The following is a 14741-nucleotide window of genomic DNA, read 5'->3' on the forward strand; positions in this document are numbered from 1 at the left end:
TTCCTGTAGTAACGGCGTGCAAATTTAAAAAGTCGAATTTTTAAAATTTTTTGTTTTTCAATATTTTCAAAATTATATTAGTATGCTTAATAGTAACATTTCTTATCAGGCTGAATATATAATTTGTTTGTAAATTGATAAATTCACACTCGAGATATTAACATTCAAAAATCTTAAGCGGGATCAAAATGGCGGCGGTCTCTTTCATTATTGACATTTCGCAATAGGGGTTTTTGTGCACAGCGATTTCTCGAAGGACAGTAACATAAGGAGCAAAGAAATGTGTAGGGATACTTGGGTTGTCACTTGAACCTTATGCGTTTTTTTTGTTTTTTGATGACGTCACACATTTATAATCCAAGGTCTCCTTACAAGTCTTCTTTAATTGGTTTTCGTTGTTTCTCAAAGTAGAAATAGAAAAGAATTAATGTGCAAATGAAGTACAATATCTACTATCTTTTGAAATATGAGTTTAGAAACATGAAACTTTGTTTTGCATCACGGAAACACATAGCTTAAATCATGGTTATAATTAATAGTTTTTGAATTTGAAAAATATATATAGTTAGTACAAAACGTGACCACTGTTTTTCCATACACACTTGTGTCAAAAATATAGAAAAAACTGTTACAATAAGAAAACATTGTTTTTAAAAGATAACTATTTTTCTGGACCGTTTAATTGACCTATATAAACATTTTTTTTCTTAATGCAAATTGTTGTAATACGTAATGGAATGTTATGTCAAGCTTGACCCTCGTATTGGGAGTCAGGCAATTTTTTTCGGTGAAACGTCAACTTTTATCATGAAAGTGTCGGAAAATCGTATTTGGTCCACGTTCGTGATTAAGTGTTTTGGTAACATAAAAATAACCATTCATAGCTGTTTCACTGATTTAGTGTTATTTGCCGGTATATACGAATGTTACCAAAATATGTGATATACTTTTGCACACCTCAAAATTTAGGCGCTCTTTTTTTATTTGTTTGAAGCTATCTTACCTATTTAAATGAACATTCCAAGGGAAAGGCGAGATATACTCGTGGCGTTTGGCGCGAAATTATGAATAGTTATTATTATTATTCCAAGACAGATTAACTGTTGCAGAATTATATGTACATACAAGTGAAGTAGGTAAAATGTTTTTAGGGTCAAATAGCGTAATCGATAAGCGTATTGGTTTTTCGCGCTAGTGACCCGTTGCAATTAGCGCGCAGTGTGCAACATGAAAAATGTATGTTTAATTGATATCCGCTCTTTTTATGGGTTATTTTTCGGAATCATAATGTAAGGATATATTAGTAGCATGGACAATAAGACATGGTCAAAATTGTTTGTTTGTTTGCCGCGCAAGAACTGCGATACGCTTTGGGCAAGACCTCACTTTGATTATTAATATATTTGATTTCTTGACCTTGATCCTTTGAAATTTTGAACATAGCCATGCATTACCAAAAATTATCAAATTTTAATCCTGGTAATAACTTGTAAGGTTAGTGCTATGTGTTTCGCTGCAGTCGCCCGATTGGCGTAGAGGTTAGAGCGTCTGCCCTTGGTTTTCAACGAGGTAAGGGTCGAGTTGATCCTGAGGTCGCGGGTTTGAATCCCACTGTGGGACGTGGTATGGTCACCATGCACATCCATACACGTGCATGCACGTGCGCTGCAAGGTGATTGGCATGAAAAAGATCTATAACTCACTGCTCAATGGCCTTGAGTGCCGAACATAGACTAGATAATTGCACTCTCTACCGGCAAGTGGTGGATCTCCATATGCACATCAATAATTGCGTGAGGGACGTACGCTGCAATCATAACCAATGGATCAAACTTTTCATAGAACACCAGGCTGTTTCCTTGTGCAGATAAGAGCTATAAGTATTAATAACTTTGAACCTTTTGACCTTGTTCTTGGATGTAGACCAACTATTTGAGGAAAAAAAATACACTTGAATGTGCTTTCTGATGTTTTTATATTTCACATACGTATGTCAGTGTATCCTAACAAGATCATATTGATGCGCCCCCCCCACACCACCCCCACATTGATTATTAAAATGGCTACTGAATAATTGAAATGTAAAAGATAATTTTGAGTGTGCCGAAGGACCAGAATAACGATAATTATTTTATTTAAACGGTGCCCGTTACAATACAATTAATAAAGCATGCTGAACTGTTTTTGTTTTATTTTTATATTTAGATGGTTCACATCCGGAGTAAAGCGCGGGAAAGTTTAACGGTGACACAAACTTGTAATCTCAGCGAGATGGCCACAGAAAGAGATTAAAACTTGTCGTAGCCTGTCTGACATCATGTCAAAGGTATTTTAACAATATCTTATGTAACGTAGAATAATTTATCTGTGTCTTGGGAAATCTCCACTCACTGAATGATCACAGGAGCTTGTTTAATACTTATCGATACGCTTGTCAGAATAACCTAACTCAACATGCATCAAACTGTGTTCGGGACAAGGTAGCGCTCTCACCGCAGTCGAACCGATTCATATGACATTTATCACTTTAACAGCTTTTAAACGATACAACATTCTATCTAACAGTACTCTAATTTATTACCAAACAGCGTTATTGTGTATATAGTGATAAACTAAAATGTATATTGCGATGGAGATCTACTGTTACCCAAATCATTAGGCCTACTTTCCTCCCTCAAATCAGGGATCTAACTGTTATAAACTATAGTATATGAGTCACTGCTCAAATTGTAGTTGCCCTGTTACATTTTCTCACAATTTTTACATTTGGTCTTGATAGTATCAGGTGTTATACATTAAGACATTGGTGTCTGTTATATTGGCTGTTATATATACATTGGTTCTTCCAGTGGTAAAATGGGTCACTTGATAGAGCACCTGACTCAGACTGGGGATCTGTGTTTATATTGTATATTGTAATATCAGTAGTGGTGTGATTGTATATATATGTGAAATGGCCTTCACTGAATCTCGGGACTGTCCATCCAACCTAACCTAGCCAAATCTTAATCAACCGAGATTATTATATTCTAGGTGGTAGTATCATGGTACACAATTTGATATAGCTCTTCTGAGCCAAAGGCTCAAAGAGCTAATGCTATGGCCATTTGTTGGTGTTTAACTTTTTAGAATATGGGCCATAACTCAAGAGCCCCTTGGCCAATCAGTGTCAAATTTGTCACAGGGTATCCTTGGCCCAAGGGCTACCCTTTATACTAAAATAAAGGTTAGGACCCTTAAACAAGGGGAGATAATCAGGAAAACAAAATCAAAAGTACTGGTTGCTAAAAAATCTTCTTCTCCAGAACCACCTGGCAGATTTTCACCAAACTTACATACAAGGATCAGGCGTATGTTGAAAATTATAAATTTTTCAAGGCATGACCCTGGGGCAAAGGGCCTGGTCTCAAGGTCACTTCAAAGTTGACCTAAATTACAAATAATAAAAACGTTTATATTTTGCTTACTATTAGGACTAGGATCATCAAATCTTGTAAGTTGATGCATCTCAGGACTTCAAATCATGTTAACTCAAAAGTAGGTATTTATTTAGTGTAGTTTAAATTTTGTGGGCATTTTTTTCAAATTGATTTGAAGGCATAGTTCGGGCACTTTAAGGCCTTATTCATCAAACTTTGTCAGTTGATGCATCTTGGGTCCTTGAACAACGTCAGCTTAAATTAGGTTTTGTGACCTCTTTTTAAACTTTATGACTAATTCTTTTTGAAACATTTAATCCAATTATTTCAGACACTGAGAGGTTTAGAATCATCAAATCTTGTAAATTGATGTATGATTAACATGAGATGTTTGTAAAAAGTAGGTCACTGTGACCTACTTTTGGAATTTTTCCAAAGGCATTTGGTTTTGAATTGTCAAAAAGGGCATATTTTGATTACCTTCAAAGACCTAGGATCTGATCAAACTTGGTCAGCAGATGCATCTTGTGACTTGTGAGAAAATGAACGGAAACTGCAAATAATTGAAATAGGTCACGATGACCAAGGGGCATAACTTCAAATATGGCGCGATTGTACCCAAGGTATTTATTGGCTTAGAATCATCAAACTTTGTGACCAAATTTCATCTGGGTTTACAGAGTTGCAAAGAAAATGAACTGAAACTGCAAATAATTGAAATTTTTCTTTATTTAAGGGGCATAACTCTGTCAAAAATCCAGCATTTAGTTAAAAAAGAACTTGGCATAGATATTAATGTGATAAAACTCATATATAAATTTTCAGTAACAAAGGGTTGATAGAAAAAAGGCAACTGCAAATAAATGAAATTTTTCTAAGTTGCTATGGAAAACGCGCCTTTCAAATAGCGTGTTTTGTACAAAACAGAACTTGACCTAGATATTTATGTGATATATCTGTATACCAAATTTCATTTCAGTATGTACAACGGTTAAGAAAAATCTTTTTAAATTATTATTTTATTTATATAAATATACCGACCGACAGACAGCAGCAAAGCAATATGCCCTCCCTTCTTCAAATAGGGGCATAATTATTTAATGTCATTTTTAAAGCTGGGGAAAGTAAAAAATACAAGCAAAAATACTCGAAGTGAGCGAGAAAAATCGTCGGCGTAAATCGGTTAAAATATTCATTAAACAGTAGCTTTGTTCTATCTGTCCGAAAAAATCTGCAGAGAGCTACAGTTTGCAGCTATGCCAAGTTAGAAGAAAATTTACAGCTTTTCTGTCACTTTTGCGTCTCCAAATGATCACGAGTGAAAATTTCTCGAGAGGGGGGCGATAAACAACTAACAAAGGGGTAGGTTATAAAGCCTTCCCCTTCAATTAGTTTAATTTATAAGCAGGGAAAAGTGATGCCAAGTTACTTACCAGGTTGCACGTGTTCTGAACAAAAGTTTTCATGAGTCTTAATCAGCATTAAATTTTTTACAATTTACCATTACAACAGTTAGTGATGAAAAAATGAAAATTAACCATGCAGGTAAAATATGCTAACACTTGCAAGTGTTTTTGCAGTTTCAATTTAATTCTGATTGATTATATATGTTAGCGAGTTTCGGAATTTACTTATTTTATTTTACAATTAAAACCCAACTCGGACAAAACATTCCAGATATTTTTTTCTACTAGAGGGTCACTTTTTTAATTACCGATTTTATCAAAATGAAAGGGTCACTTTTTCTATGGAAATTTTTGAAAAGTATTGAAGGTACCACACTGATAACAAAATATTTAGGTGTAAAATTATTAAGATTTGAGACTTAATTAGCATATCATTGTCACCGGAAGTACGAAAAAGGGGCCACGGCACTATGCTTAAGTGGAAACATTCTTTATGTTTTGTATCTCGTCGTATTATATATATGTTAAAATATTGAACATTTTTGACTTCTTCTTCTGATTTCTAAATTGCTTTCAAAATGTTTTTTTATACAGCATCATGTGAAGGAGAAAAAATTTTTAATATATGCCATGGGGCCAAAACCACCAAAATTACTGGCATTAGGGTCTATTAATGAATATCTTTTAGGGTCAGCAATCAAACTGTTAGCATGAATATATATATAGCCCTTACCAAGATTTTTATTTAAGGCACCAGGGTAGCTACTTGTGCTAGGGCGGGGCTATATAGATTATATAATAAAAATGCATTATTTTTTGAATATCTTTTCTTATTTAGGACAGTAAAGAATAATACATTGGTTATATATATATATATATATATATATATATATATATATATATTCGTTCTTGACAGACATGGTATCGTTTTTTGAAAGTGCATGGTGTGGGGTAGGCATAAAAAACTGCAAAATAAATTAATGCTTTGAAATCTGCGGGGGGGGGGGGGGGGGGGGGTATTAATCAACCATTTATCTGATAAAATTTTGGATGTGGCCCCAGGGTCATGTTCCTTTTGGGTGAGGTGCACAACCCATACCTGAGTGCATTGCTACATGTTACTCTGATTGATTTGGTATTTACTTGAAAGCATGTGAGCTGTATATTTAGATAAGTAACTCTCTTTCAAAATTGTGAATTGTGAATTTATTGTGAGCAAGCTCATACTAGATGCTGTCATGAGACAGTAATACCCGCACTAAGGTGTTTGCCTCTAAATACACGCTCCTACATATTGGGCGGCTTTCCAAAGAAATAGTCAAAATAATTCTATAATTTACATGTATTCATCAAATTGAGTATGAAATTCTCAGACCCTGTGACCTATAACTCAGAACCTCTTATATTTATTTTATACATGTTTAATTCATTATATACCAGTCTGAATTTTATTATTGATGTAAATTCATGCACGGATCTGTCAGGACCCCCCCCCCCCTGGAATTTACAAGGTTAAAAAATGTATATACTAAAACAAGGAAAAAGTTACAATGGACCCCCCTTGGAAAATGCAGATCCCCCCCCCCCTGGTAAACACGAATATGTGTAAAATAAGTATGAAAAGTTAAACATTTGCGGCAATAGAAGTCACCACTACTCCCACCCCACCCCCACGATATAGGTTTTTGACGTTTGGGTGAGATTTACTTTAGGTTTTTTTTTTGATTGTCAATTTCTGGGATAGGATTTTTTATTGACTGAGGTGGACCCCCCCCCCCCCGGAAAAAAATTTCTGGATCTGCGTCTGAAATTAGATTTTGATATATGTTTTGCTCATAATAGGACCTTTTTAGATTTACTAACCCCCCCCCCCCCCCCCTCGACACCACAATCACACAGCACATACTTTTTGGAATAGGCTAGATGGAAAAGGTTTGTTAAAATTTAATATCGTTTGTTATGAATTAATTTAAAATTTGTTCTTGTACTATACATGTGAACATGTAAATTTCTACATCACATCACGTTGCGTCACCCATTATCATATTTATGGATTAAACACCATTTGGCACACCTCGGCCGATTCCCACTTCATCTGATAAGGTTCGCCAAAATGGCACATGGGTGCAGTCTGGTGTGCATTGGATTAATTCATTTTGAGTTATAATTGGATTTATATTTCATGAAGTTGAGACACAGGGAGTCGGTAAGTAGAAGTTTTAGTATAGTGGGGGGTAAAATACACCCAAACTATTAGGTTAAAGTTTAAAAAGGGTGAAAGATCATCGCATGCCACACTAGACGAATTTCATATTGTGAAGTTATCTCCCGTTGTCGATGTGACATTCAGTTACTGCCAATTACTGGTGCAGATCCAGAATTTTTTTCCGGAGTAGGGAGGGGGGTTCACATCTCAGTCAAAAAATTCCAGCCCAGAATTTCGTGACAAGCAGGAGAAAAAAAATGAAAACAAATAAACAAATAAAAAAACAATGATAGTGAGGTCAATGTTTTCTAAGTTTATAGGGAGAGGATGTCAAGAGTCATTTTTTACTTGCTACAGTATATAGTCTTGTTTAAATAACAAAGCAAATGCTAGATGGGGGGGGGGGGGGATGGGGGGATTCCAATCTTCCTACCCACTTCCTGTCCCTGAAATAACAATGTATTTTGTTATTCCAGTTAAATAGTATATTTATTTCCATTTGACTAATTATTATACATATTTTGTTTCTTGTGTTTATAGTATGTCTGTCTATAAGTCTGCAGAAATTAAATCCGGTAGCTAGCTTGCCCATAAGTTTTAAGTGGGATGGGCTATACAAATAGCTTCCACATTTTATAGGTTTATTTCTTGTGACAATTTAATAAGACCTTTTATTTGGGTACCATTAATTTTTACCTCTGATCGCTTGACATGGGATACACATTTTTACAAGAAAAATACCAAACTTTAAACTCTGCCTAAATTTTGATCAGTAGGTGCTAGGGCTTTCATACTTATCATGACATATTGTATTCATTGTGAACTGTCAACAGGTATAAATATGTTTGACCTTGACCCTAGAGTTTGAACCACTTAAACAAAAAAATTAACCTTGGCAATTAACTTTTGAACAGGAATTACTAGGGATTTCTTTATTTCACATGTGCATTCCTTGTGACAAGACTTTCTTCTGATACTAACAATTTGAACCCTTTGACCTTGACCTTTGATTTTGACATATATTTGAGAAACTTCAACCTTCGCCATAGGCTTCCATACTGGGACATCAGTGTTTCACAAACACATCTTATCTTCATTATTATTTGGTGGTGTCTCCATATGAGGGAAGATGTATTCACAACAAACAAACAAATCACTAAAGAAAATATAAAACATGAATATGTTGGTCATGCATATCTCTGCAGGAAAAAAAACAGCTTTTCAAATACTCCAACCATATTGTAACCCTTTCAAAACACTCATTTGAGCTTTTTTGGTTTCCTTAGCATATAATGTCTGTCGTGACGTGTTGTCCATCTGTTTGTCTGAAAACTTTTTACATTTTTAACTTCTCTAGAACCACTGGGCCAATTTTACCCAATTCATATAGAAATATGTACATTTGTATGTCAGACTCAGTCCATCTGTCTCAATAAATTTAACCTTGGTTATCACAGTCATATCTACTGAATGAGAAGAGACATTCATATTAAACTTATGTATTAGTATATATATTTACCTGTGAGAATGGCATGGTTTTTTTTTTTTTTACATGTGACCTAGAAGTTTGACCAACATGCAAATAAATTAAATTGTTATAAATTCATCATTTTGAAAGAGAAAAGTTAGGACATTCATATCATAATGCATGTATATTATTACCTGTGATAAGACCTTTCCAAATAAATCATGACTTTTACACTGTGACCTTGACCTTGAAGCGATCAAGCCTGACCTACTTTTCAAAAATGTTGCATTTGCTTATAACATTTTGATTGAGATGAGATATGACTCTCACATTTGACATGTACATAAATTACTCATAAGAATTCAAGGTGTTTCCCAGTATGCGATGTTTTTTTATGCGCCCGAATTTTTTCGAAGCGCATATTGTTTTTGTCCTGTCTGTTTGTCTGTTTGTCTGTTTATCTGTTTGTCTGTTGTCAACTTTAACCTTGGCCAAAACTTTTGAACCGTAAGAGATAGAGACTTCATATTTGGTATGCATACTCCTCTAATAAAGTTCTTTCAAATGACATCAAGGTCAATGACTTTGTGACGTTGACTGTGACCTATATGCTAAAGATAGGTTTTTCAACTGTTTGTCATAACTTTTGAACCATAAGAAATAGAGACTTCATAATTAGTATGCATACTCCTCTAATAAAGTTCTTTCAAATGACATCAGGGTCAATGACCTTTTGACCTTGACTGTGACCTATATGCTAAAAATAGGTTTTTCAACTGTTTGTTATAACTTTTGAACCATAGGAGATAGGGACTTTATATTTGGTATGCATACTCCACTAAAAAGGTTCTTTCAAACAACACCAAGGTCAATGACCATGTGACCTTGACTGTGACCTTTATACTTAAAATAGCTTTTTCCACTTTTTGCCATAACCTTTGAACCATAGAAGATGGGGAATTCATATTTGGTATGCATACTGCACTAATTAAGTTCCTTCAAATGACATCAAGGTCAATGACCTTGTGACCTTGACTGTGACCTATATGCTAAAAATAGCTTTTTACCACTTTTTGCCATAACTTTTGAACCATAAGAGATAAGGACTTCATATTTAGTATGTTCTTTTTCAAACAACATAAGAGATAAGGACTTCATACTCCACTAATAAAGTTCTTTCAAACAACACCAAGGTCAATGACCATGTGACCTTGACTGTGACCTTTATACTTAAAATAGCTTTTTCCACTTTTTGCCATAACCTTTGAACCATAGAAGATAGGGACTTCATATTTAGTATGCTTACCCCACTAATTAAGTTCTTCAAATGACATCAAGGTCAATGACCTTGTGACCTTGACTGTGAACTATATGCTAAAAATAGCTTTTTCGAACTTTGTTTGCCATAACCTTTGCATAGAAGATAGGGCATAGCTTACCCCACTAATTAAGTTCCTTTCACAAACAATGACACCTTGACTGTGTATACCCCTTTGTTGACGTTGATGTTTTACATAATTTTCAAAATATTTAACTCTCCTAAAAGATGATTAGGCTTCTGAGTAACATTAAGGAAGACTTCAAGGAAGACAGGGCTTTTTGCACAAAAAACGTCATTTTTCAACCCACATTTGACCCCCCGGGGCAAAATCTAAATTCCAAAACCTTACTGCACATCTACATGACCCCACCAACCATCTCCCAAAAGATAATTAGGCTGCTGAGTAAAATGTAAGAGGAGTTCAGGGAAAACAGGGCTCTTTGTATGAAAAACGTTATTTTTCGACCCCCATTTGATCCCCTGGGGCAAAATCTTAATTCCGAAACCTTACTGCACATGTACATGACACCACCAACCATCTCCCAAAAGGTGATTAGGCTGCTGAGTAAAATGTAGAAGGAGTTCAGGGAAGACGGGACTTTTTGCACAAAAAACGTCATTTTCGACCCCCATTTGACCCCCCGGGGGCAAAATCTAAATTCCGAAACCTTACTGCACATCTACATGTCACCACTAATCATCCCACAAAAGATGATTAGGCTGCTAAGTAAAATATAAGAGGAGTTCAGGGTATATGGGGCTTTTTACATAAAAAACCTCATTTTTCGACCCCCATTTGACCCCCCGGGACAAAATTAAAATTCCGAAACCTTACTGCACATCTACATGACACCACCAACCATCCCCCAAAAGGTGATTTGGCTGCTGAGTAAAATGTAGAAGGAGTTCAGGGAAGACGGGACTTTTTGCACAAAAAACGTCATTTTTTGACCCCCATTTGACCCCCGGGTCAAAATCAAAATTCTGAAACCTTACTGCACATCTACATGACACCACTAATCATCCAACAAAAGATGATTAGGCTGCTAAGTAAAATGTAAGAGGAGTTCAGGGAAGATAGGTCTTTTTACATAAAAAACGTCATTTTTCGACCCCCATTTGACCCCCCGGGGCAAAATTAAAATTCCGAAACCTTACTGCACATCTACATGACACCACCAACCATCCCCCAAAAGGTGATTTGGCTGCTGAGTAAAATGTAGAAGGAGTTCAGGGAAGATGGGACTTTTTGCACAAAAAACGTCATTTTTCGACCCCCATTTGACCCCCCGGGGCAAAATCTAAATTCCAAAACCCTACTGCACATCTACATGTCACCACTAATCATCCCACAAAAGATGATTAGGCTGCTAAGTAAAATGTAAGAGGAGTTCAGGGTATATGGGTCTTTTAACATAAAAAACATCATTTTTCGACCCCCATTTGACCCCCCGGGGCAAAATTAAAATTCCGAAACCTTACTGCACATCTACATGACACCACCAACCATCCCCCAAAAGGTGATTTGGCTGCTGAGTAAAATGTAGAAGGAGTTCAGGGAAGACGGGACTTTTTGCACAAAAAACGTCATTTTTCGACCCCCATTTGACCCCCCGGGGCAAAATCAAAATTTTGAAACCTTACTGCACATCTACATGACACCACTAATCATCCAACAAAAGATGATTAGGCTGCTAAGTAAAATGTAAGAGGAGTTCAGAGAAGATAGGGCTTTTTGCATAAAAAACGTCATTTTTCGACCCCCATTTGACCCCCCGGGGCAAAATCAAAATTCCAAAACCTTACTGCACATCTACATGACACCACCAATCATCCCCCAAAAGGTGATTAGGCTGCTGAGTAAAATGTAGAAGGAGTTCAGGGAAGACGGGACTTTTTGCACAAAAAACGTCATTTTTCGACCCCCATTTGACCCCCCGGGGCAAAATCAAAATTCCGAAACCTTACTGCACATCTACATGACACCACCAACCATCTCTTAAAAGATGATTAAGCTACTGTGTAAAATGTAGGAGGAGTTCAGGGAAGAAAAGTGTGACAGACGGACGGACGGACGGACATGAGTAACAACAATATACCCGAACTTTCTTTAGAAAGTGCGGGTATAAAAATGATACCCACCCTCCTGCTATTGCATTAAATGTTTTTTATTTCAAAAAAGGTCCAAATATTAATTTAAAACCTTTTTAAAATTTTGCTAGTGCAGATATACATACCAAAAATGATTATAACATACATGTATACTCAAGTCATAGGTAGTAAAACCGTTGTGTTAAGCACAAACTTCCAATTTCTCTTCATTCGAAGTTAAATATGTAAATGTATCAAACTCATATAGTACACTTTTACTGCAATGACCTTGAAAAAGCTATGTCCTTGAGTCAAGGTCAAACATGTCCAAATGAACTTTGGTCAAGGTCATTACAAACCTACAGCTCAAAAATAATCCCCGAAATGAAACTTCAAGTCTTTTCATTAGAATGTTACAGAATGGGCAAAGATTGCACTATTCTTCTACCAATGACCTTGAACTTGTTCACATGACCTTGGGTAAAGTTTTTGACACATCTCTAGATCACAAGCAATCTTTATATCAAGTATGAACTTTCGGTGGAACTTCATTGAAATGTTATGGACAAGGCAAAATTTTACATACATATGGATTGGTGAACAAGGTGATTCCTACCCCCCCCCCCCCCCTCCTTTTCCAAGTTTCGTTTGTGAAGAATAAAAAATTCCTATTGAAATTGAATGTACATTTATTTATCAACAATAGTAAAATTATGAGTATGCTTTGATCAGAACCAATATGACCAATTAATGGAGACTGTACATGTATTCAAATTACCCCCCATCCCTTCAAAAAAGCTTATGAATGCCAGATTGTCACACATTTTAACCATTTGTAACTTTTTTCTACTAAAGTTGCCTGCAAATTTTATTGTATAGATATGACATATAGATAACCTCTAACAAGATCACATCATTCATTTTTCCAGCAGTGGTTGTAGATTTTGTGTATATAATGATAAACATATGTAATTTTTTTCAAAATTAATAAGCATTGACGCCATGTTCTTTTCCCATTGTCATGGCAACAATATCACTACAGAAATTTTGTTTTTCCTATTTTTGGAGAATAAAGTAATTCCATCTTTTAACAAATAAAGTAGCCAAAATACCTTATCTTATCACGTTCAGAAAACATATTCATAGAAAAGTGTCTAAAAATCATTGATTTTCATAAGGATTTATGAACCCGTTGCTAAGGAAATGAATTTCCTTGGATACCAGTCCCTTCATACGTTCGAAAATATTTTTAGTTGTGTTTTAGCATTAGGTAGGACAAAATCTTTCTTATAGTAGCATTCGCTGCATTTCTAACAACAATCTCCAGGAAATTGGCAGTTAATTGCTTCACAAATATATCTCTTTACATGTTTTTAGTCATTTGCATTGACTTTTAAAAGATCTGTTTGAACGTTTCAATTTAAAACTGTTTTTTTTTTTTTACCAACTGAATAAGTAGATTTCTGACCATGCATTTGTTTTAAATTTCTAGACTATTTCCCTTTTCAGCAATTTGTGACAATAAAATAACTCCTACTGGTGCCTGCAATGTACACTACTCCAGTGATAGGATTATCAAGAGAGGGGGCGTGGTGGTCACTCAGAGTGGGGGGACATGCTCCTCCCCGGAGACCTGTACTAACTGTAACGATGGGTTCTACTCCACAGGTCCAAAGTGTGAAAGTAAGACTTGTCAGTTCTTCAGTCTGCTGCATCATTTTATTTACAATTTTGAGTATGATATGTTTTACACTTTTGGAATCTAATTTACAATTTTGAGTATGATATCTTTTACACTTTTGGCATCCAATGTAATGTATGATTTAAAAGCTTTTCAATTTTCTGAAGTAATTAGCCTTGAGCCAATGGGTACATTGGTGCCAAAAACATTATTTGTAATTTCATGATTGTTCAGATCATTCAGTAATTTGTTTTCATAGTTTGTCCACAAATTGCAAATTGCAACCACCGTAGATGTACAAGTGCAGGTGACAACATTTGCGAGTATTGTGATGGAGACATTGTTTCTAAACCTTACTGGAGGGCGTATACATCAGCTCCTAGTAACAAAAAACAGTGTCAAAGTAAGTTCTGACTGAAAAACAGAAAAAATTTCAAAATCTTAAAAGTTAATTATCGGTTTCAACTATTACAGTACAAGTATTTATATATCATTAAGTAATGAGTGAAGGGATTAATTCTGTGATTCATTATACAGAGGCCTGTTCCTGGAGATCAGATAGTACGAGGTGTTACCCGGGCTCGTGTCAGGATGAGCTGGCCTCACAGTGTCAGTGTACCAAAGGCTTTACAGGGACTCACTGTGACACAAGTAAGAATGATTTGTTTAAAGGAATATAAATGTTGATGTTGAATAAATTATTGCTGAACACTTCATATTTGATTTAAAAACTAGTACAAAATTAAATTATAACATATACATTTTATGCTGGTAAATTGTGTCTTGATGAATCCATCGGATCCGAACGTCAGTCCACCACAACCTATTGTATGGACCAATAATGTCATCTGGCATGAGGCTGATACCAGGTGGGATGCTAAATATACCCTGACAGAGACCCCTCCCCCTCCTGACCCCACAGGACAGAACCACTATGTGACAGATTTTAAATACGGCATTGTACAGGCTACTTCCCATATCCAGTTACTCAGAAATCAAGGTAGCTCAATATTTTTTTTTTTAATTGATTTTGATTTTTTTTACTGTTGTATGTAACCAAGCAGAACTATTTCAGTTGTACTTTGAAATACTATTTCTACAAAAATTCATATTAGCAAGACCCTGAAAACATTACCTACTCCATTTAAA

At 35.5% G+C, this 14741-nt stretch overlaps 1 protein-coding gene across 1 annotated transcript; it reads left to right on the forward strand.

Moving 5' to 3' along the window:
* Window positions 1-13429: 13429 nt before the first annotated feature.
* Window positions 13430-14279, forward strand: LOC134276266 (uncharacterized). Its single transcript, XM_062758524.1, has 3 exons — window positions 13430-13594; window positions 13852-13995; window positions 14130-14279. The coding sequence occupies exons 1-3, from the start codon at window positions 13460-13462 to the stop codon at window positions 14277-14279; spliced, it is 429 nt and encodes a 142-aa protein (XP_062614508.1). The 5' UTR covers window positions 13430-13459.
* The last annotated feature ends 462 nt before the right edge of the window (window positions 14280-14741 follow it).

Source organism: Saccostrea cucullata, unplaced genomic scaffold (assembly GCF_032062105.1).
Source record: "Saccostrea cucullata isolate Sc308-1 unplaced genomic scaffold, CSIRO_AGI_Scuc_v1 ctg6639, whole genome shotgun sequence".
NCBI lineage: Eukaryota > Metazoa > Mollusca > Bivalvia > Ostreida > Ostreidae > Saccostrea > Saccostrea cuccullata.